At 44.8% G+C, this 27,742-nt stretch overlaps 1 protein-coding gene, 1 non-coding gene and 1 pseudogene across 6 annotated transcripts; all 3 read right to left on the bottom strand.

Annotated features, from left to right (window-relative positions):
• Positions 1–7,587: 7,587 nt before the first annotated feature.
• Positions 7,588–9,609, bottom strand: LOC144516119 (uncharacterized; annotated as a pseudogene).
• Positions 9,610–14,487: 4,878 nt separating this feature from the next.
• zc3h11a (zinc finger CCCH-type containing 11A) lies at positions 14,488–27,151 on the bottom strand. 5 transcript variants are annotated; one of them, XM_078249339.1, is made up of 18 exons: positions 27,030–27,151; positions 26,640–26,679; positions 25,435–25,506; positions 24,625–24,749; positions 24,388–24,507; positions 23,213–23,336; positions 22,917–23,099; positions 22,745–22,810; positions 22,459–22,632; positions 21,824–21,901; positions 21,608–21,706; positions 20,861–20,920; positions 20,223–20,744; positions 19,385–19,455; positions 18,728–19,295; positions 18,204–18,376; positions 16,830–17,023; positions 14,488–15,835 (listed from the first exon to the last, which is right to left on the bottom strand). In XM_078249339.1, the coding sequence occupies exons 4-18, from the start codon at positions 24,676–24,678 to the stop codon at positions 15,613–15,615; spliced, it is 2,709 nt and encodes a 902-aa protein (XP_078105465.1). In that variant the 5' UTR covers positions 24,679–24,749; positions 25,435–25,506; positions 26,640–26,679; positions 27,030–27,151; the 3' UTR covers positions 14,488–15,612. The 5 variants fall into 5 exon arrangements, with proteins under 5 accessions (XP_078105465.1, XP_078105460.1, XP_078105461.1 ...); XM_078249334.1 differs by having other exon boundaries at positions 25,435–25,878; positions 26,640–27,151; XM_078249335.1 differs by having other exon boundaries at positions 25,435–26,679.
• On the bottom strand, positions 24,211–24,329 carry LOC144517473 (small nucleolar RNA SNORA26). The gene has a single exon (XR_013501935.1). It is a non-coding gene; the product is annotated as a small nucleolar RNA SNORA26 (small nucleolar RNA).
• Positions 27,152–27,742: the final 591 nt, after the last annotated feature.

Raw genomic sequence — 27,742 nt, 5'->3', positions numbered from 1 at the left:
AATCATTCCCAATCTTGCAGAGACTAAAGTTTTCGTCTACGGTAGGGATACATTTAGAGATAATCTTATTACAGGGGTAAAAATGGTGAAGGATTTTAAATGATATTTCTTTTACTTTGTTTGTAACTAAAACTTTACGTGGGTTACTCCATGCTCTATTCCAGTTAATATTTTCATATAAGGGGGACCATTTGTATCTGGAGGCGGGGATGGATTTTGCACATAAAAGGTCTTTTATTACTTTGTTGTTGACTTTTCTGTCTAGAAAAGATAGACCATTTATTGAAACACTGCTGGAGAAAGATATATTAAATTGATCCAAATCTGTCTCATCTCTAAGTAGGGTGATGATCCCATGGGGTATAGCTCTGGGTACAATATCACATTCTTTTCTTGGAGGATGGAAATTAAATTTATGGGTGAAGTCGTCATAAGTTAAAATTTGATGAGTTATTTAATAATTGGGTTACCAGTAGAATATCATGTTTAAACCAGTTTTCTATAAAGAGAGTCTTGTTTCTATATATGATGTTCATGTTGTTCCAGATAAAACATTTGTGAGGGGAGAAATTGTGTTTGTATAGAAGAGACCAACAAGTTAGAGCCTGTTTATGGAAGTTTGACAATGTGACAGGCAGTCTGTTGATGGAGTATGGGCATTGAAGCAAGAATGTGATTTTACCAAGTTTTTCAAAGATAAAGTTTGGCACAATGTTCCACAAACAAAAAAATTCTTTTAATCCAGTTGATTTTTAATATCTCATTGAAGAGTGAGAAGTCAATAACCGATAAACCCCCCTCCTCAATTTTATTAGTCAAGATGTTTTTCCTAATTTTATGGGGCTTCTTCCTCCATATAAAGTTATATAATAGTTTGTCTAGATTGGCACATTGTAACTTAGGTATTTCAATTGAAGTAAATAAATATGCTGCTCGTGAGAGACCTTCTGCTTTAGAAAGAAGAACCCTGCCATACATAGATAAGTCTCTTGCAAGCCAAGAATCAAACTTTTTATTAATAGAGTCGTGTAGTAAAGATATGTTACTCTCTGTCGTCAATTTGTGATTATGACTGATTTTTATTCCAAGATAAATTACTAAATTATTTATATTTATGCCACGTATTTGACCACGTTTATTTTTAAGAGAAAACAGCTCACATTTTGAAAGATTTAGATTCAAGCCTCAGCTTTCAGAAAATTGGTTTACAACATTTAGTGCAACTCCTACTTGGGATTAATTTGTTTAGAAACAGGGTTGTGTCATCGGCCAACTGTGAAATTTTTATTTCTCTTTCATTTAATGTAATTCCTTTGAATGTACTCTTGTGAATTAAATCACAGAGAATTTGAGCTACAATCAAAAATAGAAGAGGCGAGGTGGGGCAGCCTTAGTTGGAGGCATGGATGTATCAAGGGGGTAAGCTTCTCCTCGGACCGCGAACCTCCTATGGCGCCATTTTGATGCTAATAAGCCATCACCTCCCGTTAGCATTCCATTGACTGCCATTCATTTTGGCGCCACTTTGACAGCGAATAACTTTACATCTGAAAGCGTTTAAAGACTCTATTTGTCCATTGTTTATTTCTAAAAAAAAACATGACCATTTATAAAAGGCTCCATTACCTTGTACCTCACGTTATGGCTCCGTAGCAGACGTTTTTTGTAAAAAATAGGCTAACGATTGTATCATAACCACGCGACTTACTGTCGCATAGTAGAGGAATTACCGTATAGTACAGGAGAAGCGCGCAGGCAGTTTCGTCTCACATTAGCTGTTTAAGTGTAATTACTAATGTTAACTAGCATTTTAGTTAGCAATAATTAGCCTGTGTCCATGTTATCTCCTTACATATACCTACGCTCTCCGTCTCTGCAAGATTGGGAATGATTGCGATTTCTCTTGGCACAGCTACCAGAAGACTTACAACTTTCAGACACGTTGCTCACGGCACATTTACGTCGTCTCTCTAAATTGGAGGCTGCGCAGTAACGCTCAGCCATCACCGGAAAAGTGCTTCTAATGGCCTTCACTGGTCTCCGTCCAGAGCAACGGGATCTATTGGTCCATTCTTATATACTGTCTATGGGCTGTATTAAGAGAACGGTTGGAGGTTGCGCAGTAACGCTCAGCGTTCACCGGAAAAGTGCTTCTAATATCCTTCACTGGTCTCCGTCCAGAGCATAGACTGTATATTATTAATATTAACAGTCTATGGTCCAGAGTAACGGGATCTGTTGGTCCATTCTATATACTGTCTATGGCTGTCAGTCAGTCAGCATAGAAATAAAATTGTATTTCTATGGTTCAGAGGGACTCTGGTGGTGTGTAACGCCACCTGCTGGACAGGACACAGGACACAGTACTGCAGATTCAAAGACTGCAAGTTTACAAATGTATTGTACGTAGGCATCAAAATATTGATAAGAGATACTTCTGGTTTTTACAAATGCTCGGGCCTTCATTTTTAAGCACATATATTAAGTGAAACAACATAAAGAAGGTCATTATTCCCAAATCGTGCCCTGTCTTTCAGTGAGGGGTATTCAAAATCTATTTTATTTGTTTAAAACCTACCTTACTTTATATAGCCTATATTTATATATATCTACCGATTTAAAGTTGTGTTTGAGGTACTACAGACTCATTGATGGACAGAAAACTTGGAGGGCGGGTAGTATAATTTCAGCATAAGAGTGCTTGTTTGTGGCCTCGGCATATCTTTTTTTTTGGCCTGGGCATATCTTAAAACAGAAGAAGAGATACTTTTTTAAAGGGTTTGGTGCCTTGCTCAAGGGCACATCAGCAATGCCCAGGAGGTGAACTTGCACCTCTACAGCTAACAGTCTACATTCTGTACTTGGTTCATACAGAGACTTGAACCAGCGACCCTCCGCAGCCTTGGTAGGCCCAGTCCCTATGGACTGAGCCTACCAAGGCTGCCATGTGTAGTCTGTGTTGTGCATTGTACTTAATGGGGACTGCAGCATGCATGCACAATACACAGAATACCTCATATGTACTGTATATGGAACAATAGGGACATCCTGTTAAAAAATCACTGTGTTGGAAAATAATATAGGTCTAACAATATAATTTTGGTTTGGCCAGTTACACTCCAACGCTATTATACTATCCAGAATTGTTTTTTTTATATTCTAACTACTAGTCACCCCCAAAGACAGTGTGCCACAGTGTTAGACTGCTTCTTTAGGGGCTGCCTGCAATATGTCTCAGAGCTGTGTAGAAAAGAACTGATAGCCTTAATGTGTGGCTCAGCTTTTCATCAGTGAGGAGGAACTCACCAACAGGTGAAATATGTTGTCATATACTGAATAAAAACAGAGCAATCTGTGCACTACTTTAGATTTCGTTATGTCAGTTTTTTTAATAACTTTCTTAAAGAAAGAAATAAGTGTACATTTTACACAGTTGCCAGTTTATTAAAGTTTAACCAGGGTTTTTTTCTCAACCTGGGGCCCGTTTCAGGAAGGAGGTTTAACAAACTCTGAGTCTAACCCTGATCTCTTTGTTGATTTACCCTGAGATGGGAAACTCTGAGTTTTTGGTTCCAGGACAGCTGATTTGAGTTGGTTCAATCAACTCGGAGTAGGTTGACTCAGAGTTAAGCGCGTGCACCACAACAATAAAAAGGCAGCATGAATACCATGATACTATGATTCACCATGGTAACAACCACAAACAAACTGGTCGGCGGAAATACTCCTGTGCACATACAGCGAGTTTGGACATATATTTCGTTAAAAAAGCAACACAGCGGCTACTGCAAAAGAGAGAGAATTTGTGTGGGAAAAAATTGCTGCTCGAGTAAATGCATAAGTTCCAATATAGTGTATTAATATCATATTTAATCATAAGTATAATTAATATTACTGGTAAAATGATATTGAACCTATAATATATTTCATTTAGTGCAATCCTGCAGGCGAAAAAGTCCTAGGCCTACTAATCCCATTCTGAGGCTGCAGCCCCATCATTAACAGAATTTTAATTCATAATATTTTATTTCAAAGGGATAACATCATTCACCTGCAATACTGTGGAACTCCTTTTGAATGGCTCTTACTGGTTTGTGTCCAGGGAACACTACAAAAACGTTTATAAAACATTTCAAAGCGAGTCACACTCTTCTGACGGCGCTTTGCTATACACTCCATCCATCCATCTTCGTCCACTTATCCGGTATCGGGTCGCAGGGGTAGCAGCTCCAGCAGGGGACCCCAAACTTCCCTTTCCCGAGCCACATTAACCAGCTCCGACTGGGGGATCCCGAGGCGTTCCCAGGCCAGGTTGGAGATATAAATCCCTCCACCTAGTCCTGGGTCTTCCCTGAGGCCTCCTCCCAGCTGGACGTGCCTGGAACACCTCCCTAGAGAGGCGCCCAGGGGGCATCCTTACCATATGCCCGAACCACCTCAACTGGCTTCTTTCGATGCAAAGGAGCAGCGGCTCTACTCCGAGCTCCTCACAGATGACTGAGCTTCTCACCCTATCTCTAAGGGATACGCCAGCCACCCTCCTGAGGAAACCCATTTCGGCCACTTGTACCCTGGATCTTGTTCTTTCGGTCATGACCCAGCCTTCATGACCATAGGTGAGGGTAGGAACGAAAACTGACCGGTAGATTGAGAGCTTTGCCTTCTGGCTTAGCTCTCTTTTCGTCACAACGGTGCGATAAATTAAATGTAATACCACACCCGCTCCATTGTCCCCTCACTCGCGAACAAGACCCCAAGGTACTTGAACTCCTTCACTTGGGGTAAGGAATCATTCCCTACCTGGAGAAGGCACTCCAACGGTTTCCTGCTGAGAACCATGGCCTCCGATTTAGAAGTGCTGATCCTCATCCCAGCCGCTTCACACTCGGCTGCGAACCGATCCAGTGAGTGCTGAAGGTCACAGGCCGATGATGCCATCAGGACCACATCATCTGCAAAAAGCAGCGATGAGATCCCCAGCCCACCGGTGACAAAGCGCAGTCTTGGCGGAGGCCAACTCTCACCTGAAACGAGTCCTACTTACTGCCGAGAACCCAGACACGGCTCTCCCTTTGGTCGTACAGAGATTGGATGGCCCTGAGAAAGGACCCCCTCACCCCATATTCCTGCAGCACCTCCCACAGTATCTCCCGGGGGACCCGGTCTTACGCCTTCTCCAGATCCGCAAAACACATGTAGACCGGTTGGGCATACTCCCAGGCTCCCTCCAGGATCCTTGCGAGAGTAAAGATCTGGTCCGTTGTTCCACGACCAGGACGGAATCCGCATTGTTCCTCTTCAACCTGAGGTTTGACTATCGACCAAACCCTCCTTTCCAGCACCTTGGAGTAGACTTTACCGGGGAGGCTGAGAAGTGTGATACCCCTGTAATTGGCACACACCCTCTGGTCCCCCTTTTTGAAAAGGGGAACCACCACCACGGTCTGCCACTCCTTAGGCACCGTCCCAGACTTCCACGCAATGTTGAAGAGGCGTGTCAACCAACACAACCCCTCCACACCCAGAGCTTTAAGCATTTCTGGACGGATCTCATCAATCCCTGGGGCTTTGCCACTGTGGAGTTGTTTAACTACCTCAGCAACTTCCACCAGGTAAATTGACGACAATCCCCCATCATCCTCCAGCTCTGCCTCTACCATAAAGGGCGTATTAGTCGGATTTAGGAGTTCCTCAAAGTGCTCCTTCCACCGCCCTATTACCTCCTCAGTTGAGGTCAACAGCGTCCCATCGTTACTGTACACAGCTTGGATGGTTCGCCGCTTCCCCCTCCTGAGGTGGCGAACAGTTTTCCAGAAGCACCTTGGTGCCGACCGAAAGTCCTTCTCCATGTCTTCTCCGAACTTCTCCCACACCCGCTGCTTTGCCTCTTTCACAGCAGAGGCTGCAGCCCTTCGGTACCTTGCAACTGCCTCCGGAGTCCTCTGGGATAAAATATCCCGGAAAGACTCCTTCTTCAGTCAGATGGCTTCCCTGACCACCGGTGTCCACCACGGTGTTCGTGGGTTACCGCTCCTTGAGGCACCTAAGACCCTAAGACCACAGCTCCTCACCGCATCTTCAGCAATGGAAACTTGTCCACTTGGGTTCAATGCCCCCAGCCTCCACAGGGATGCACGAAAAGCTCCGCCGGAGGTGTGAGTCGAAAGTCTGTCGGACAGGGGCCTCCTCCAGACATTCCCAATTTACCCGCACTACCCGTTTGGGCTTACCAGGTCTGTCCAGAGTCTTTCCCCACCCCCTGACCCAATTCACCACCAGATGATCACCAGGTGATCGGTTGACAGCTCCGCCCCTCTCTTCACCCAAGTGTCCAAAACATACGGCCTCAGATCAGATGAAACAATTATAAAATCGATCATTGACCTTTGACCTAGGGTGCTGTGGTACCAAGTACACTTATGAGCATACCTATGTTCGAACATGGTGTTCGCTATAGATAATCCATGACTAGCACAGAAGTCCAACAATAAACAACCACTCACTTTAGATCAGGGAGGCCGTTCCTCCCAATCACACCTCTCCATGTGACTCCATCATTGCCCACAGTGGATTTACTAATATGCTCTGACTCACCAATGTTATAAAGAAAACTGCAGTTTTCAAAAAAACGTAATGCGACACAAATAATCTGCTGTGATGTAAGAGCATGTCCACGATGGGTGACGTTAGTGATATATGGACGGATAAGGTTATGTAGGCTACATAACTGATAGACTGGGAAGAAAAACGATACCGCTCAAATAGGTAGTTATCTAGAAATGAAAATGCATCTATAGTCGGGGCCTCAATATCATCTCCCGACGTGTGTTCCCCTGCGAAGTAATACAGTTTCTTCACCAACGGGATCGTCGACAAAAGGAAATGCCATGTTTTGAGAAAAAAAACATATAGTCTGCTTAACATGGTTAATAAAACAACATTGTTTTTTTATTCATGCAGATAACAAACTGCGCTAAAATGCACCTGATACAGACTGAATGAGGAAATGAAAGTGCGCTGTGTCAGAGGGAGGAGACTGAGAGAAACTCTAGGTTTATTGAAGAAAACCTGCTCCCGACCAGGTTAGGTTCACAGATTCAGTTACCACAGTAACTGACTCTGGGTTAAGTTACCTCTCTTTCTGAAACGGGCTGGAGTTACCCCTCTCTCTCAGGTTTGATTAACTTCCCTTTCTGAAACAGAAAACTTTAGGTTACTTAACCTAACCCCGGTTCTTTGATAACAGAGTGAGGTGTTTCACTATGGGAATCGCCCTGGCGTGACCAACTAAGGAAGCTCCAATGACACCACGTCTGTCCGTGACAGGTCGAACTGTGCTAGGGCCACGCCCCCTCATATAATCACAGTCGACCAGCTCCTTACAAATCATTCCAGATAGGTTTCTTTCCGTGTCTCTGCAAGGAGGGATGTGTTGGTGAAACACCTCACTCTGTTATCAAAGAACCGGGGTTACGTTAAGTAACCTAAAGTTCTTTTTCTAACTCCGTTCGGTGTTTCACTATGGGAGATATAGACCACTCCCGGATTGCCTGAATCTCCCGAAGCCAAATAACATTGAACCGAGAGTCACACTAACCCCGGCGCCGTAACCTCTAGCACAGCCTGTGCCAAGGACGGTCCAGAAACATCAAGCCTGTAAAACCTCACAAAAGTGTGAGGTGTAGCCCAGCTTGCAGCCGCACAAATTTCCTTCACCGCCCATGAAGTGGCCATGCCCCTTGTGGAATGAGCTCTCAAACCCTGTGGGGCCTGTAAACCTTTACACTCATAGGCCAATGATATGGCCTCCACAATCCAGTGGGACAATCTCTGGCGGGACAATGGCTTACCCTTGTGGGGAGTAGCCCAGGACACGAAAAGCTGATCCGCTTTTCTGAACTCAGCTGTCCGGCTCACATATATGTGCAGAGCCCGGACAGGGCGTAACATGTGAAGTCTTTGCTCCTCTCCTGAGGAGAAAGGAGGCGGGTGGAAAGCCAAGAGCTCCACTGAGGGACACCTGTAGGCCGACTCCACCACCTTAGGCACAAACGCTGGGTTGGGCCGTAAACAGACTTTAGAGAGCACTGGGGCAAACTGCATACAGGTAGGCTGAACAGACCAAGCCTGTAAGTCGCTTACTCACTTTGCAGTGGTTAAAGCCAAGAGCAAAACTGTTTTAAAAGAGACAAACTTTGTCCCTACTGCCTCCATAGGCTCAAACGGGTGATGAGAAAGGGCGTCCAACACGACCGACAAATCCCACAGAGGAACCAGGGGCCTGGAAACTGGGAGCTTCATGCCCCTTTCATGAAGCGACAAACGAAGGGATGTTGCCCCGCCGGCTTATCCCTGAAACCTACGTGGCAAGCTGAGACAGCAGCCAAGTACACTTTAATTGTAGAGAAAGCTTTCCCATTATCCATCAGGTACTGCAGGAAACACAGCAGGTCCACCACAGAACACTAGTAAGGGATGATATCCCTACATTCGCACCACTTCGCACCACTCGCTGTAAAGAGAGCGGGTGGACGTGGCCCTTGCGCTTTGAATGGTATCAATGACCCGTTCTGGCAGGCCTGATGCATTCAGGTTCCAACTCTCACGGGCCAAGCCCAGAGCGCGACGCGGTCTGGGTGAGGGTGGTAGATCTCCCCGCCCGCTTGGGAGAGAAGGTCTCTGCGAATGGGCCATGGCTCTCCCACCAGGAGCTGTATTATCTCTGCTACCCAATGCTTGGATGCCCACCGCGGCGCTATCAGGATCAACGACAGGCCCTGACCTCTTACCCTCTCCAGGGTAGGGGAGATCAGACTGAGGGGGGGAAATGCATAGAGTAGCACGTTTGGCCACGGGTGGGCTAGAGCATCCACACCCAGCGATGCATTTACGTCTGCCAGAGAGAAGAACATTGGACACTGTGTGTTTTCCTGCGAGGCGAAGAGATCTACGGCTGCCTGACCGTATCTCTGCCAGATCTGTTCTACCACCTGTGGGTGGAGAGTCCACTCCCCGTACAGAGGGTTTCGCTGTGACAGAAGAGCTGCACCCCTGTTTAGAACGCCTGGCACGTGTGTTGCTCGAAGAGACAGCAGTCTCCTGCTGCTCCACAAAAGCACTGTGCGAGCCAACTTGTGCAACTGCAGTGAGCGAGTGCCGCCCTGGCGGTTGATGTACGCAACCACTGTGGAGTTGTCTGTTTTCACCAAAACATGACGACCTTGGAGAAAGTGCAGAAAATGTTTCAGAGCCAAAAACACCGCCATAAGCTCCAAGACATTTATGTGAGCCTGGGCTAACCTTCGGCTCCATGTGCCATTCACAGTTCTCCCTAACAGTGTCGCTCCCCATCCTGACAGACACGCGTCCGTTGTCATGGTTACTCTGGATGACACCGCCCCTAGCAGGACGCCCGATGCAAGCGCCGCCGTGTCTCTCCATGAGCGGAGGGCTGCTACGCACGCCAGAGTTATTTTCACCCTTCTGTTGAGATGACGGCGTTGGCACAGGTGTAATTCTGCAACCCAACGCTGAAAATCCCTCATCATTAACAGCCCCAAATGTACCACAGACACTACTGATGCCATCAGGCAGAGCAGGCGCAGGCATAGTCTAAACGGCACGGCTTTGCTCAGCCGGAAAAGGAAGAGACATTGCCCCAGAGACGCTAATCTCCCCTCCGATAGTGTGACGCGGTAGGAGAGGGAGTTTATTTTGAGACCCAAATATTCCGTACATTGCGTGGGTTCTACTCGGCTCTTCGCCCAGTTTATGTTGAACCCCAAATCCCTGAGATGAGTTAACACCGTAGTGGAATCCCTGACTGCCTGTTCCCGTGAGTGGGAGCAGACCAGATAGTCGTCTATGTACTAAAATATTCTGATACCGCTGTTCCTTAACGGTGACAGCGCTGCCTCCACACACCTGGTGAACACCCTTGGTGCTAACGACAGCCCGAATGGGATGGCTTGGTATTCGTAGGCTTTGCCCCGATACACAAACCTTAGAAATTTTCTGTGTGCAGGATAAATGGCGATGTGGAAGTATGCATCTGAAAGATCTATCGTCACAAACCAATCCCCCGGGCGGATTGAATGACAGAGCACTTTGTGTGTTAACATCCTGAACGTGTATTTTCGTAGGTGTCTGTTTAACACACAGAGATCTAAAATCAGGCGAAGTGATGAGCTCCCTTTCTTGGGAATGAGGAAATAGCGGGAGTAAACGTCACCTCCCTGGGTCGGAGGGAGCGGTCTGCCCTGGGAGGAGTGTGAGCTCCCCCTGCAGGGAACGGATGGTTCAGTTTTATTTTGGGTTTTATTTTTATTTTGTTTTGTGGGTAGCATTTCGACCTTGGCTCTGCGCCTGGTTGCGAGAATGCAGGCTTTATTTGTTGCCTCTTTGAACATGGTGCTTGGTGATACTGTGAACATGGTGAAAGTTCTTGGTGACACTGGAATACTTTCTGCCCCTGACTCTTCTCCTCGTGGATGAGGAGGGAGAGAAACTGAGAGGGGCCCCCTGGAGAACTGTGAAACACCAGGGCCCCTGAACCACAAACCTCGGGGCTCTGCTCTACCTCTCCAACCTTCCTCCTCTTTGTAGGAGGGGTGGATGGAGAAGCTGGGGGGGTTAGGCTGGCCGCTTCTTCTTCCCCTCTCCAGGGTTTGCAGCCGCAAAGGAGTGCTTTCCCCACGGCTTGGGATTGTCTGACCGAGACTGCTGGCTAGTCTGTTGACCAGCGGCTTGTCTCTGTGGCCTTGCAGCCCCTTGCATTGCCTTTGCTGCTGTTGTGGCAAAGCAACCTCTCTGTCCCTGCTGGGGGCGGGGTGTGTGTTTCCTGGGTAGGCAGAGGTCAAAGGCTTCGCCCTCCTGTTTTCTGAGAGTGCTGGCCTCTCTCATCTTTTCTTTAGCTGGGCCAAACAGACCTTTGATGGGGTTGTATGTTGCGTCCATAACCTCTGCTTTCTGTGTGTCACTCAGGCCCGACAGGTTCAGCCACAAGGCCCTCTCACCTGCGACCGCGAGCCCCATTACACGGCTGCATTCCTGCACAGCGCCCCGTGAGGAGCGCAGCACCAGGTCATTCACCACACAGATTTCGTCCCAGAGGACCGGGTTAGGAACCCCTGAGTCCAGCTGACGGCCCATCTCCTCGAGGATTTCAGCCTGGTACGCAGCCAGCAGTGTCATTGCATTTAGAGAGCACACCGACTGCGCTGCATATCTGTACATCCTCTGAAACATAGAGGTGGTGAGGCGTTCCATCTTTGTTAGGCAGAGGAATGCTGTGGGAGACTGAGAGAGCGGCGGTTTGGGTGGAGGTGATGAGCCACTGAAGGCTCCACCACTGGGGGTTCGGTCAGCCCCAGTGCCTCCATCCCGTGGATGTCCAGCTTAGAGCAGCCCTTGGTTGGGAGCCTACTCTTAAATGGGCTGGACCAGTACCGGCTCATTTCCTTCATACAGGCAGGCACTGCCGGCAGAAGCTGTTTCGCAGGCGGCTGGGCCGGTGGGAGCCTCTTGCCGTCATATAGGTCTCTCTCTTGGGCCTAGGCTGCTGGCCATTGTATCCTCAATTTGGCTGCCGCCCGTTTACAGACCTCGTACAAGCTGCTGTCCGATGGGGGAGCAGCATCGGTTGCACTAGGAGGCCTTGACTGTGGAATGGGGAATGTGGAGTCCTCCTCCTTCTCCTCCATCCCATCCATGTCGAGGATATCAGAGATGGCATCGCCCTCCGCGTCCTCGCCGCCTGGTTCCACTTCGAGGAGGTCCTTGAAAAGTGGAGGCATGTCCAGGGACTCCTCGTCCATCATGTCTGCCCAGCTAGGAGTAGCTCGCGGCTGATGGGTACTGCTTGTGGCTTTTGGGGTGGTTCCCGACAGACATGGGTCATGTGCCACGGGTCATGTGCACCTTTCCAGAATCTTTTCCGGCATTGACGCGCAGTGGGTGCACGACTGGGAGTCAGCCAGCGCTGCCTGAGCGTGTTTAATGCCCATGCAGGCTATGCACATCGGGTGAGGGTCCCTGCCCGAGATGGATGCCCCACATGATGCGGGGCACAGGTGGGATGCAGCCTCACCAGCCTTCGGCTCCAGGCCCTTTGGCGGGGGCCGCTGCTGAGAACATGGTGCTGGAAAGGAAGAAAATCGGTGTAAATACACAACCTTAGCAGGCGCACCGTAACACGTTAGCCTGTCGGCAAGATTAGCACACAGGGTTTAGCCCGAGCTAATGTTACCCATGTACCGTAAGAGTTAGCTCTTCGTAACACGTTAGCTAGCTCACTCCAGGTACCTGGTTCGGCTAACAACCAAATGCTAACCAAACCAAGGAGGCTCGCCGTAACGCGTTAGCCAGAGGGTAAAGGAGTTACACAGTTAAGCAACCGATAAACAACTATTGACTAGCCAAAGAAAAAAGACAGTTCGCCACAAGGTAAAACTTCTTGCGAAGTAGTTACTCAGCAAATCCAGACTGGGTCGGGAACTGCATTCGGCGACGTAGTCCTGTGAACTGGGAACTGTAAGCAGATAACCAACCAAGCTAGCCCAGAAGCGCTGAGGGAGTAGTTTCTTCACGGGAAGAAAGCGAGAATGATTTGTAAGGAGCTGGTCGACTGTGATTATATGAGGGGGCGTGGCCCTAGCACAGTTCGACCTGTCTGTCACGGACAGACGTGGTGTCATTGGAGCTTTCTTAGTTGGTCACGCCGGGGCGATTCCCATAGTGAAACACCAAACGGAGTTAGAAAAAGAACCGAGTTTCCCTCATCTCAGTGTTAACAAACTCAGAGTTTTTACTAAACCTGCTTTCTGAAACGGACCCCTGGACCCTATTTTCCTCTGTTTTGTCCTATGTGTTTGTGAACACCAATCTTTGATTTGGTTCAGTTGGTTGAACAACCCTTAATTCACCCATTTACATGTGAAAATATGCTGGCTCTTTACACGCTAAAAGTATTGTTTATTTAAATGGAGTCTGGTGAGGTTGGGGATAGCGATTTTGGATCTTACTATTTAACAAAAAGGTCTATCTCTGTAGGGATCCTTTCCATAATGTTGTCAGACACTTAGAATAATAATCTGAGCCTGTCAGTTGCAAAAACAGCACTTTTAGTGGATTAAATTGACGGTGCACATTTGCACTAAATGATCACTGTGCACGTTTAGTGGCAGCCGGTTGCAGCACTCTTGCTCAATACTGGACCCACTTCAAAGATTTTTGTTCACATTAGTCACTCTTAGACAATGCATGGGAAATTAGGGTCCAGGTTGAAAAATACCGAAATGACCCTTTAAGTACACCTAGTTTAAAACTAGTGCAGATTAGCCCTGCAATTAACTCTCCTTCATGAATGTTTTAATGTTCAGTTTGTTTAAATTGTTTTAGAAAGGTGTTGATTCAACTTCATGGTCATTTTGGAGGCTGCAGTTTGTGGTGCTTTTGAATTGTATTGCGTTATACAAAGGTGTTTTTTTTATATTTTGTCCACCACATTTATATCATGGATTGTAATCTCATCTAGGTTGTGTACTTCTACTACCTCATTGTGTGGAATGAAATGGATGAACAAACTGTTATGTTTGTTAAAAGCTAGGTCAGGGATCTTCAACGTTTTTTAAGCCAAGGACCCCTTAACTGAGAGAGACGGAGCAGGGACCCCGTACTACATGTATTGTATTGTATAAATTGCATATTAAAGGTGCACTATGAGTTCCTGCATGGTCACTTCTGTTGACGTTCCAAGTAAATTTAAAACAAAAAAGAGCATGTTTCCGTTACTGTCATGACTAACTGACTATCACTAACCCCCACTCCCTCCCCCAACCATCTTGTCGGTGATTGGCTGGAGTGGCTTGTTGTATTTAGGTGCACAGCCTGTGCCCTAGTGTTTGTTTGACGTTTACGACCCGTGTTGTCTCCCGAGACTGGACTTTTTCACAGGGGGCAGGCAGCTAGCGGATTAAGGAGAGATGCCTACGATTTGAGACAAAAATGAATCGCGCTGAAACCATGCAGAAACTCATAGTGCACCTTTAAACTGGACTACAATAACGTGTTGGCTGCCTAAAGCATAAATACATAGGGTTTTTAATGCATGGAACACTAAACTATTAAAATAATTGTTGGCATGATTTTATAAATCGTGTTTTAATGTTAAACATAGTGAATCCTTCTGATTAGCTGTATCTGTGGATGGCTACCTTAGTGACTATTTTTCCAAAAATAGACTGATTTGTATTTGATATGTTGGGTTCATGTTGACATTTTAAAAAAATTTATAATTTGGTCCACCACATCCCACCCCCCCGGTGCAGTAACTCTGAGGACCCCCTGTTGAAGATCTCTGAGCTAGGTTGAATAAAAAGTCACCAGTTATACATTCGTTTTATGTATCAGTACCTGATGTTGATCCCCAAACCCAGCACAAAGTATTGGCTGAGTGCCATTTTAAATCATCAATTATTGATCCAGCTGGTCATTAAAAGCACTTTTTATTTACACAGTAATATGTACAAGTCCCTTTGAATAGCAAGCTTGTGGAAAAGGGTCAGGACAGAGCAAACACATGTTAAGACCAAAAAACAAGTTGATCTTTTCTCAGACCACATTGATAAACCAATGCTAACACCAAAGAGAAAAAGACAACTAAAGACAGCATTGTTGAATTCAAATACAGTGTTTGTCAATCATATCAGGAACATAAAAACAGTCCCTGAGGTGTTCATTAACAAAGCCCAGAGAGCACTTGCACGTTTATTCCAGACTAGTTGTTTCAAAGTATGCCCACTGAATAATAGAACTGGTTAAAAAAAAACAAAAAAAAAACAAAAAAACCACGTACGTTTCGGTCAAACATTATAAAAAACACTAAGGAACAGCCACTGGTAGAAGGTGCACTGAGTGGAAAATCTATAAACTACATACACCTGATGGGTAAAACGATCCTGACAGTAACACGGCTGATTAGCTTCATAGTAACTTCCTCTCAGGCTCTGACCTGAGCTTTGTTGACAGGGTCATTGTTAAATTAAAAATTATACATTTAAATGTCATGATCTATAATCTGGGAACTAGCTGGGCAACAGCAGTCTTTGTCCACTCACAGATGTAAAAACAAAAACACAAGTAGTTGGGGGCAGGCTACTGGAAGTGCAGCAGTATTCATTATTTCTATACTCCGCTTGCTCTTCCCTTTGCATACACAGTATACAGATAGAACTTTCCTCTAAAATGACTCATTCATCGTTCCCAAGATTTAACATCTTCCAGGATTCCTGACAAAATGATTTCCCAGCACCAAAAGCTTTTTACATTTTCCCTTTTCATGACCCGAATAATCATGAACATACATGATAAAAATGAAAAAGTACACCCTGCAGAATAACCCTTGGGGTGAGCAGATGATCATATGGGAAGGAAATGAACAAGGAGAAGGATGTCTAACATGTAAAGAAAAACAAACATGGATCTAAAGCTTAAAATAAGTTGAACCTTCTTAAGAAAATATCTTTAAAACGCTCCATGGTAGCTAGTGGCTGACGGTGTTTACTCGACATGGTTGTTGGGGGGGCGGGGTGCCAATTGTGCTGGACGGAGCCCTCAGCTGTCAATCATCTCTGACAGTTCCTGCAGCAGGTCGTCCTCTTCCATGCCAGGGTCCACGTCTCCCTCCAGATGGTCGTCGGTGAACTCGTTGATCAGCTCCTCAAAGTCGTCCACAGCGGAGGAGGACGAGGCAGCAGCACTGGAGGTGGAGACGGTGCGGGACGCGGCTACGCTCAGTCTCCGGGACTTGGGCTGAGTGGGAGTCTTCAGGACTGGGCTGAAACGTATACAGAGGAGTTTAACTCTCGGGTCACTTGCTAATAAGAAAATAATAATGGGCAGATAGGAGGCGAAGTTGGCTGGAAAAGTTGGCAAAGTTCTTCTGAATTTGTTGTGGTCTTATGACGGCATTAAACACTGATGTATTTGAGAAATTTGTGTTAAAGTGCTCATATTATGCTCATTTTCAGGTTCATAATTGTATTTAGAGGTTATATCAGAATAGGTTTACATGGTTTGATTTTCAAAAAACACTATATTTTTGTTGTACCGCACATTGCTGCAGCTCCTCTTTTCACCCTGTGTGCTGAGCTCTCCGTTTTAGCTACAGAGTGAGATATCTCACTTCTGTTCCATCTTTGTTGGGAGTCGCACATGCGCAGTAGTAGAAGCAGAGCATGAGGGCGTGCTACGCTAGCAGCTAGACGAGCATTATAACGTGTGTTAAAAAGTGACGAGCGTTTGTCACGGAAGTAAAGGCTGGACTACAACAGAGCTGTTTGGAGCAGTTTGTGAACTGTTTTTTCTGTTGGAGATGGTAAGTCCCTTTTGGAGGGGGCTTTTTCACTTTGTAAACCTAACATGCACAAAAAAGATATATAACCCAATAAAGGAAAGGGAAAAAGACAACAATTATAGTATGAGCACTTTAAATAAATAGGAAAGACTGTGTAAGAAAGACTCTGCTCATAATCAGAATTTCTGACCTTCACTTGAGGAGACATGAAATATTTAAGTTCCCATTTTAGAGTCAAACAATACAAGGGCAGCATTGTTTCGGTGCTATCCTGTAATTAACATTTCTTACTTGCATACAGTTAAACAAGTTGTTGTGTAAAGTTAAAATGGTTCCTTTAATTTGGCCAGAATGAATACATCACTCCCCACACCTGCCCACAGATTTTTTCTTGGTTAAGTCTGACGACGAAGAAATTAGTGTTCGTGTTAAAAAAACTTTAAGTGGACGTTTTAGGCTCTCTGTGGACCTTTACCTTTGGGGGACTGTGCAGGCCTCTCTGGCAGCAGCAACGTTGACAGTCGGCTTGGTTTCTTGGCTCTGTTTGAAGACAGGGACAGTCTGGAGCTCCTCTCCCGGTGGGCTGGAGCCGGAGGAGTCCAGCAGCGTGCTGGGACTTTGGGGAACAGCAGAGCTCAGCTGAGCCTCTGCATTGGAGGCCGGGGACTCCTGACAATGGAACAAAAGTTAACAGAGGTCATTAACAGCACTAGAATGTTTCCCTATGATACTTTATCAGCAATTTTCTTCTTTAAATTTAAGATTAGATGCAGGGCTCCAGACTAACTTTTTGCCTTGGTTGCACTGGTACGCCTAACTTTTTTTATTTAGGTGCACCAGCACAAAATGTAGGTGCACCCAAATTTTTCCTTGCGTCGCCTGCAACGCAACGCTGGCGATACACGATATATAGCTCTGTATTTTTTTTTTTTTTTACAAAGTGGGCTAAATGTTCAGTTCAAAGCCACTTTTCACAAGCTCTTATTAAAACAGATTGTGATTAAAATAAAATGCAAAGACAGGGTTTCCTTTACCAGTTTGAAAAGATACAGCTGCAACACATGTTAATGAAAGTTATCTGAAATAAATAGCCTAGGAGATATATATATATATCTCTCTCTATCTGAGAAAGCTCCTTCACTTGTTTTCAACAACAATAACAGACAGAGGACGCCCGGATAGCTCAGTTGGTGTGTGTGTGTGTGTGTGTGTGTGTGTGTGTGTGTGTGTGTATATATATATATATATATATATATATATATATATATATATATATATATATATATATAAATATATATATATATATATATATATATATATATATAGATAGAGAGAGAGAGAGAGAGAGGTTCGACTCCGACCTGCGGCCCTTTCCTGCATGTCATCCCCCCCTCTCTCTCCCTGTGTTTGGAGGAGAGATCCAAACACAGGCACGGCTTTACAGAAGGAATGGGTCATGTAACGCAACATTAAACCATAACGATATAAACGACATCGCTTCGTTCGTGGAGAGGCAGCGGATGCGAGGACGTTAGGTGCACAAGGGTGCGACCTAGGAAAAATCTTAGTCGCACCCTTACAAATTTGGTCGCACTCTAGAGCACTGAGATGACAATTTCATTAACTATAGGAGGGAGTGTAAAAAACTTCCAGAAAGTATTAGAATTAAGTAATATAAATAAAGGTAAATAAAAAGATGAATGCAAATATACACAAATGAGGAAATATATGGGAATATAAAAGCAAATATGAAATGTGCCACATCAAATTAATGTAAGAGACATTTGAAAAGGTCTTTGTGCATGCTCTAGACAGACTGATATGGAAATATAGAATGACCATGACCAACCTGTCTGTCTCTGCATGGCGTCTCCTGCTGTGGATCCTCCAGCACTGTGGAGACGCTGTTCAGAGGTTTAACAGCAGCAACAGCTGATCGCTCTGCTCCCCTCCTCTTCTGGCCTGGCTTCACCTGCACCGCTGGTTTCACCACAGACGGCTTCACGTTCAACTTGGGCCTCACTGAAAAGAATGCAAAGTTTTAATGATACATGTAGTGGAATAGTGGAAGACAGGAAGTGCTTCATTGCTCTTTCCTTGTTTGAAGCCCCGTTATGTGTATACATGGCCAAACCATCAGGCTTCTCTAAAACCTACGCCCCAATTAAGTAATTAATGTGTTTTTTGTTTACATGACATCTGTAAAGAAAACAGGTGTCTGCAGACAAGGTCACTCTTGTGCGTGTGAACGCACAGCTTGTACATTGTGAAACAGGTCAGCGATTTCCCCCGCCTATCCAGGACTCAGGTGGGTTTCCAATGCTCAAACTGAAACAGTTGCAAAATAAAGAAAGTAAATGAAAGGTGCGATACCTTTGGTGTCTGCAGTGTGTTCTGGGGATTTCTTCTGATTATTGTTCAATGCTTTATCAGAAGTACGGGCCCCTGCAGCGGGACCCCGAGGAGCTGCTCTGGCCTGCTTGGCTGCCGACAGTGCGGCGGAACTCTTTGTGTTTTTGTCTGGGACCTCTCCTGGGCCGCTGGGGCTCTGGGAGTCGGACTTGGGCTCAGCCTCCAGTGGAGAAGAACGCTGCTGCACAGGGACTGAGCTCGCAGCTGGAACCGCAGCACCTCTTGTACCAGAAGCAGTGCTGTTCAGAGGGGAAGCAGCCTTGGATTTAAGGGGGATCCGTTTTGGGGTGGAACGGGTAGAGTCAGGGGCCAGAGGGGTGGAGGAAGGTGATGAGGAGCCTGGGCACGCAAGACTGACTCTAGCAGGAACCTTCCTCTTGAGGGTTCCTTCATCGGCCGGTTTCGGAGAAGGCTCCGTTTCAGCCGAGGCTTTGGCCTGCTCCTCCATCTCCTGCTTGCGAAGACGTTTCTCCTGCATGATCTCCTCAAAGGTCTTCACCTTGACATTGTTACTGGTGGCAGCACTGGGCTAGAAAGACACAGGAAAATGACCGTCACACAGAGTCCACAGAATAACGAGCAACCACAGCCAACACTGCAGTAGCTTACAGACTTTACCTCAGGAGCAGCAGTAGGAGTTTTCAGTGGCTTCTCTGTCACTTCAGCACTCTTCAGTGTTGTGATGTTGCCTGCCAAGTTCAACATAAATACCATGTTAAAAATGAGGGAATCGGCCGATACTGTTTTTTTCAAGGCCAATACCGATACCAATTATTAGTAGTTAATGAAACAGATAACTGATTTTTGGAACTGATATGCACTTACAGTGAAAATGAAAAGCTTTTAAAAAAAAATTAAGATTTTGGAATGTTACAAACTCCAACACAAAACTTTGTTTAAATGCTTTAAGCAATTATTTAATAAATGAGAAACTTTCAACATAGTCCACCGTAAAAGAGAGTCAGATAGTGTTGTGGTCGGGACAGACAGAGCTGTAGCCGAGCCAAAGCAGCGCCCTTTTAAATTCATTAACTTTATCGGTTATCATAATCTGCAAAAAAAAAAAAACGACGCCATAATCAGCCAGGGCCGATAATCAGTCTAACCCTACTAAAAATTCAACAACATCTAATGATTGAAGGACTGTGTGTGTGTGTGTGTGTGTGTGTGTGTTTGTGCGAGTGTGTGTGAGTGAGTGAGTGTATCCGTTGGTCCGGCTGTCGGTCGATTCCCGAGAACCATTTGTCCGATCTACTTCACACTAGGCAGGTTTATTGCTGGGTATGCCGTAATGAGTAGGTAATGACGAGGCGTGTCAAAATTTGCAACTCAAATTGCGTAAGGAGTAGTAGTTGTACGTACTGTTTTGGTTCATTTTGGCCTCACAGACTTCAGTCAAAAAGGCTTATTGGGAGAAAAAGGCTTTAAAACTATAGAAGTGTAAGGGCTGTCTTACTTTGGGAAGCCAGTTTCTTGATGCGCAGTAGGCGAGGCTTCTTAACGTCGTTCACCTCAGTATCGGAGCTCTTCTTGTCTTCGGCCTCCAGGGCCGGCTGAGCCCGAATCTTTGCTGCCTTCTCCCTGCGGATCTCCTCCAGGGTCTTTACTCTAACCTCCACCGCGTTTGTAGCCTCAGGACCAGGACCCGCTGGGTCAGACTCTGCCTGGCTCTTGCCTGGAGCTTTCTCCACCGCGTGCTTGGATTTCTTAGGGCTGGGGTTCTGTTCCGGTTCCTCCTGCCTTTTCTTCTTGGCACCGAGGATCTCCGAGAACATTTTGATGTGCCTAATGGAGTTGTCTTTGACGGTGATGGCTCGCTTGACGCCCTTGGTAGTTTTGGTGGCGTTGACTTCTGAAGCCACGGCTGAAGATTCATCTTTCTGGCTCTGAGACTTTGCTGCCTTCTCCTGTCTGATCTCCTCCAGAGTTTTGATGCGAATCTGCTCGGGAGCTCTCTTTGACTCAACGTTGGCCACAGCTGTTGGGAAGGTTCAGGACAACGATAAACAATGTTTTAATCAACGTGCGCGATTCATATCTGTCCAGAGAAAGTACTAGCCAATGACAGCCTCTCATATCCGTCAGACTTCTTACCTGGTTCAGCGGGTGCAACAGAGCGAGGCAGTCCAAGTCTGTCCTTAACAGGTTTAAAAGCTGTAGAAGAAAGAAAAAGGTAAGGACATTTTTCATTCTAGGCTTTGTAAATTATGTGCCCCATCAAAACAGTAACCATCGTCCTTCCCACCTTAAGATACGAGAAAAATATCTAATTGCGTTTATTTTGACTGATATTGCGATATGATTCACGATATTGGAGGGAATGCTCCATTTTTTAATCATTATTCTCATTTTCATTGAACAATATTAAAAAAGTGTTTTTTAAATTATTATAGTGTGATTTTTGCAAGGATCTGTTCCAAACAAAGTGTTTTTTTTGTTGTTTTTTTAAGATTATTTTTTGGGAATTTTCGGCCTTTATTTTCTGACAGGACAGCTGAAGACATGAAAGGGGAGAGAGAGGGAGAATGACGTGCAGCAAAGGGCCGCAGGTCGGAGTCGAACCCTGTCCCGCTGCATCGAGGAGTGAACCTCTATATACGGGCGCCCGCTCTACCAACTGAGCTATCCGGGCGCCCACAAAGCCGTTTTCTTTAGTCTGTAGGATACAAGTTGTAGGCCGGGACGTCTCACAAATATTGCGCGCCCCCTGCAATTTGGATATTGCACTAGTCCATATTGTGATTTCGATAAAATTGTGTTTAATTGTGTAGCCCTACTTAATGATTTTGAGGTGGTGTTGGGTGACCAATTAACTAGTTTTTGATGTGTCCTGATTCTCACCTTTCTGAGGGGGCATTATTGGCTCTTCCTCATCCACAACTCGGCCCAGACGCCCAGCCAGACTCCTTTTCAGCGGGACACCTTCTACAATGTTCACATCTACGGCAAAGACAAGTCATGAGCTTCTAATCCGTGCAATTAAGACCATCATTATTAGCACTAGCACTACATCTGGTGATAAGGTGGCAATAAATAAAGGTGATAAGAGAAATGTACCAGTGTTGGGCATCTTCCTTCCGAGCCTTTCGGCCACACTGCCTCGTGGTCTCCAAGTTTCTTCACAGACAAGTGGGCCTAGGTTGAAAGAGGGAACAGGTGCTGGTTGAGAACGGGAAAATAACGATTTTACTTCTCATTAGGACTGAACGTCGGTTACAATTCTATCAGTTCATTTGAATTATTTTTTAGCCATTCAACACTAACATTTAACATAGTAGTTTTTTAAGAGGGGAATATCGAGACCAGATATCTTCATCTTATCATCAGATGGGAGACAGAGCCAAGTAAGATGCTGTTTCCAAGCAACCACGAGTAGAATATTTCAGTGCATAAGGCCTGAAATGAATCAGTGCCAATTATGTCTGTTTTGTCCAAACAATGCTGCTGCACAGTAGCAACAGCAGTCACGCTAACGGTCCGTTTTCTGGATTTATTTATAGACCCCAGGCACTGATATGCCTATGAACTGAACAATGTTTATGCTAGCAGTATTCATGTTGAGCAAATTCATCAATTAACACAATCCCTCAAAATGATATTCCACAATATCATCAGACCGAAAAATATAACACCAAATGAGTTAATCTGGCAGGGGGAAGGATAGGATATTCTGACAATTTCCTGGTTTTTACCATCTCCCTCCCCGTAGAGGGGCGGTCGAAAGAATGACTGGATGTTTTCTTTCTCTCCATTGGCCGAAGTATCGGCACTCTGGATGGGGTAACCAGCTCTCTTCATACTGGCCTTCAGGGCCTTCCTCAGCCGGATCTCCTCCAGGGTGCTCACTCCGAAGTTCAGGGAGTCATCTGTCCAGACACAACAAAAACACAATCACTCCATAAAGGGCATTCAGGAGTTGTGTGTAGTACAATTTATGACCAATTATGTTTCCAAAGTTAAGTCTCTGACCAGTCTCACCTGATTTGGGTAGTTTTCTAGGAGAAGAGCCAACCTTTCCATCCTCTCCCTCCTCGGAGTACTGGTCTGGAAAACAAAGACATGAGAGTGCTAAAGATCACAAGGAAGATATTGGCTTAAAATTAGGATTAGAAGAGACAATGTAGTCATTTTGAGTTTAAATCCTGCTCACCATCTTCATCCTCGTCATCGTCTGCTGGATTGATCACCACTGGTGGGTGTGTGGGGCTCGGTACTGGCTCCTGGTTCTCTGTCTTGATGACGCCTCTGAGCTGGGGATTGGCTGCAGTGGGGAGGGGGGCAGCTGGCGGGGGGGACGGCTCCTCATGGGGCTGTTCCTCTTTTCTGCTTAGACCTGGGAGAATTACAGCATTTACCATTACTGCCTTTCACAGGTGGCTGTAACATGGTCTTAAACTCTCCACATTTCAACTCTTAGTGTTGAGTGCTAAAGAAGAGTCCACTCACCTTTATCAGGTGGGACAAAGATGCCATCGATGTAGCGGGGCTTTTCATGGAAGAAGGCGCAGTGTGGCTTCTGGCAGCCGGCTGCCTGGTTCTCCCAATAACAAGATATCTCCTTTCGGTTTTTCTGTTCAGATGAAAGAGATACACAACATGTAACAGCATGCACGGAAGAGATGGTCACATCTCAAATGAACCTGTGCCCAGGAAACTGCCTGTATACATGCAACAGTACAACTGAAATCAAAGGAGGGTAAAAAAAAAAGAAAGTATATTATGGAGGAAGAGATAAATATTTCAATTAGCCCCATCTGTAAGGCAAAGATTTTGATGTATTGCAGAATTATTATTATTTTTTTTTTTTTTTTAAACCAAAAAGGGAAAAAGGTGCCTACTGTACTCTAAATCACAAATGAAGCCTACCAACTAGGAGTGTAAAGATTGACCGATACTAATCTGTATCCGGTTGTATTATCACAGATACGACTACACTGTTACATGGACCCCGTGTATTAGGGCTGTTGGAACGAATTCCCGAAAAAAAAATCTATACTTTTCGAATGCTGAAATTACTATTTGACTGTGATTTTTTGGGGAGGGGATGGAGAGACAGCCAAAGTTTACGTTAGCTGTCAGAGTTGGCTTCGACTTCATTTTTTACCTTCTAATAGCTGTATTCTCAGAAACGTGACAATCTGAAAGAAACAGGCTGCTTCGAATATTATTTGAATATTTGAAAAAAATAAATGAAATTCAAATGGTATTATAGTTGAAGATTGACAGCTCTACTGTGTATCATTGTATCGTAGCCCATGTATCTAGATACATATGGGGTCGTCTTGTAAGGGAGAGATGCACACCCCATTACCAACACTGTATAGATATTTCATTGTTAACAAATGTTGACGTAAGTAAATAATAATGAAAGTATTTAATGGACTGTGATCATTGTAAGGTAGCATGCTGACAGACGTGTTATGTGATTGCCTTTACAGTACATTAAGTGTTCCTCCCAACAGGTCCAGGGGCAGGAGTGGAGCTCCTGGCCCAGGTTTACAGGGAGACTTTTTCTACCCTTCGTTAATGGCCAGTCAAGACACACACAGCCTCGAGTGGGCAAAGCTTGAAGGAGATATAAGCTGAGCTTTGTTTAAAAATGTTATCAAAATGTTGCTTACCGTTATCTCCATGTGGCGAAACTTGCAGACGGCACGGAAGCAGCGTCCCTCCTGCCAGAGATTGCAGACGATCTCACTGCCCATAGCCGCCTCACAGTGTCTGAATGGGCAGCTGTCTCCCTGCAACATGAACCAAACACAGTAAGACCCTACTCTTCCTCCTGGTCACCAGTCACTTTCCAACTGGTTACTACAGTATGTGTGTACATGGGAGCTTTGTGCTCAAACTGTGCTTACTTTAGTGCAGGTGGAATAGTAGAAGAAGTAGCAGTCATCTCCATGGTTGGTCATAGTAATGCTGGTATGCGTCTTGAGTGGCGGAGGTGATGCAGTTAGGACCTTTAAACCCAGCAGCTGGTTCTCTTCAGGGCCAACAAGACAGAGCACAGCAACACATCAGCAACAAAAACCCTACTCCGCTACATCCGTTCACTAACACTTTTCCAACATGTCTGCACATGTAAGATTAGCACCAACAAGTCTACGCGCAGTTTTTTTTCTTACAAAATAGTGGAATACCGGAATTAAGTGCAATGGAGTACAACATCATCACTACACAAACATTTTAGGTTTCACACAACCAACACCAGATTGGGAAACTTTTCACAAATATGCTGTTCTGACAAGTAGCCTTCTTGCCTGCATATGTGGAGACTAAGGAATAATTTGACTTGAGTATTTCTTAAGGGACGGTCCTGTTTTTTAGTCTGTCTGTGTGCAAAGAGTAGAAATATCTTTACTGAAGACTGGTTCGTTTGAGAAATGAGGAGAGAAAAATAAAATATGTATGAATGAGATGTAAACAAAAACATGAAACAGGTGATGCAACTGATTGTGACCTGTTGACCAATCAGTGACCCCCCCCTCCCAATTTTTCTTAAATACTTCCAGCTTCTAAGACATTTCAACTAAGATGGCCAGTGAGCCTTCACACACATATTGTGTACATAATGCAGTCCATTTACGTAGTTTGAGTCTTTAATAGGTCATACCATCTGTTCTAACAGGCCAATTTTGATTTTATTATTAGCATTATGCCATCTTTACCTGAGGTGGCTGAGAAGTGGTCTCCCTCTTGAGCGCGCTGCTGGCAGGGTGTCTCCGCGGTGGTATGGAGTCCTGAAGGAACACTTGATCCGTGAGATAAGAGGAAAAGGGAGGTGGGTCGCCCAGAGACACTTGTCTTCCTACGACATCCCTTTTCTGAGACTCTGAGACATCTCCGCCAGACTGCTAAACATTACTGAGGGTGGATGCAATAGAGTCCTTTGGGGATTTTTTATTCTTTTTTATTATTGGCGTAACTAATGAAAGAAAGAAAAATAGATCCAAAAATGCTTAAATTGATGTGGCAAAAAGGGGATGGATGGTCGGTGGGAAAACAATCCTCAGCTTCTTCTTGGACTTGGTGAAATTTTGCACATTTGGTGACATTTGTTTGATGGCAGTAGAAAAAAAAAATGGACAGGATCTAGAGATTTTTAGCCATTTCTGAAGAGAAGAAAAAAAAAATACATCTTCTGCCAATGTATTCTCATGGGGGCAAGCTATCCATTTCCAGGGACTCCCACAATGGGCCAAGATGATGGTTTTAAACCTACAAATCAATCAAAAACACTCCCCAGGGAACTGAAAAGGGTGTTATTAAGAGACAGACAGGTGTGCACAAATACAAAGGAGACAGTTGGACATTTCCACACAAAAGGTACAGTACAGTGATACAGATATGATCTCAACAATGTCTCCAGAGCAAACTGGAATTTGGTTATAACAGAGGTCCAGTTCAGTGGACAAACTCAGTGTCACTACATTACATTATCTGCCAATGTTTATACATTTCAAGTATCCAAATAAATAACTTTCGGGAGTCCAGACTTGGGGTGTTTATTTTCCCAAGACATGGAGGCCTTAGTTCGACACTCATAATCAGCCTGAAGAAAAGCTCTGGCTTCCATCTTAAGGAACAGGAGAATACACTCTACAGAGGCAAAATATCACTTACACTGGGATAAAAATAAGGATTCACAAAGTTACTCACTAGCATTGCAAGTAAAACAAATACTTCCCCTGGAGCCACAACCACAGAAGTCGTTAATCAGTTACGGGCTAAAATATCTGAGACAGCTAGCTAACGTTAACCAGTATCGGCAAATATCATAAGTTACAGGTCACCTTTAGTGTTGGTTTGAAGTATATATGGTCAAACGTTAAAACCAAAGACAGGTTAACAAAAACAACAATCAGATACTTACTGTTGAATAATAAAAGTAGCCCAAAGTTAGCTGGAAAAAACTACGAGCGATTCCCAGCAGTGATGGAAAGATCGTCAAATATTAGCTAGACTTATAAAATATGAAATAAACAATAGCGTGACTTTTGATTTGTGGGTAGCCTGACTAATTGTTAGCCATATTAGACATATTGTGCTGGTCTAACGTTAGTCTAGAATTATTTTTAGCTCATGCTACATAGAAGAGGCCTACCACCAATATCTCGCGACCTTATCGTTAGTGTTACGTTAGCTATTTGTTGTTAAGACGGCTGTTTAGTTTTGCAATTGCCGTGGTATTCGCTTTCATATTTGAACACTACAATGCAACAACCAAGGATATTATGTAGACAAAGTATGCGATGTTAATTACCAGTTTTAGATTAAAAAAAAAAAGATTTAGAAACTTGTGTAATGTTGGAAAGACCCCGACCCGGTTCGTTGACTGCCGCAGACGTGCTATTTAGACCACAGCAAAATGGCGGCAGCAGGGAAAAATTAGGAGGGTGGGCCACCTACTATGCTGCGTTCGCGTCGAATAGAAAGCTTGTTAATTCGAGGACTGCCATGCTGTGTGAACGCATGACATGACCCGCCCTACTCTGCCTCTAATTGGCTAGTACTCGTAGCCGTCTATATGGCTCTTGGGTAAGCCAATCAGAGGCAGAGTAAGGCGGGTCATATTGCTTGGGTCCCACTTTTCACACAAGTCAGAGGGAAATAAATGTGCTTTTTAGATCACGTCGACCAACAACGAAATAAAAAAAAAACTTTAATACTTTAGGCATATTTTGCATACGTTCACAAAAGTGAGATGTTGAATGCAAGAGTTTCACTACTTCTATCCCTTGCTTTATTGAGTGTTGGTTCAATTAGACCGCCATAATTTAATTCACGGTGCAATAAATAATATTCCCACAAGGGAGCAGAGTAAACTCCTTTTTCATGTGGCTGGTTTGCTGAATGCCGCCTTTGCACGTGAGATGGAGTCGATATTTATGTATGTAGGCTACTATGTAGAAGCTTCGTTTATGCCTAAAATTATTTGTGTCATCACATGTTTAAATTCCATATATATGGACTTGA

Source organism: Sander vitreus, chromosome 4, assembly GCF_031162955.1.
Source record: "Sander vitreus isolate 19-12246 chromosome 4, sanVit1, whole genome shotgun sequence".
In the NCBI taxonomy this organism is placed as follows: Eukaryota; Metazoa; Chordata; class Actinopteri; order Perciformes; family Percidae; genus Sander; species Sander vitreus.
Note: the sequence above shows the minus strand (reverse complement) of the source record. Positions and strands in the feature narration are given on the sequence as shown.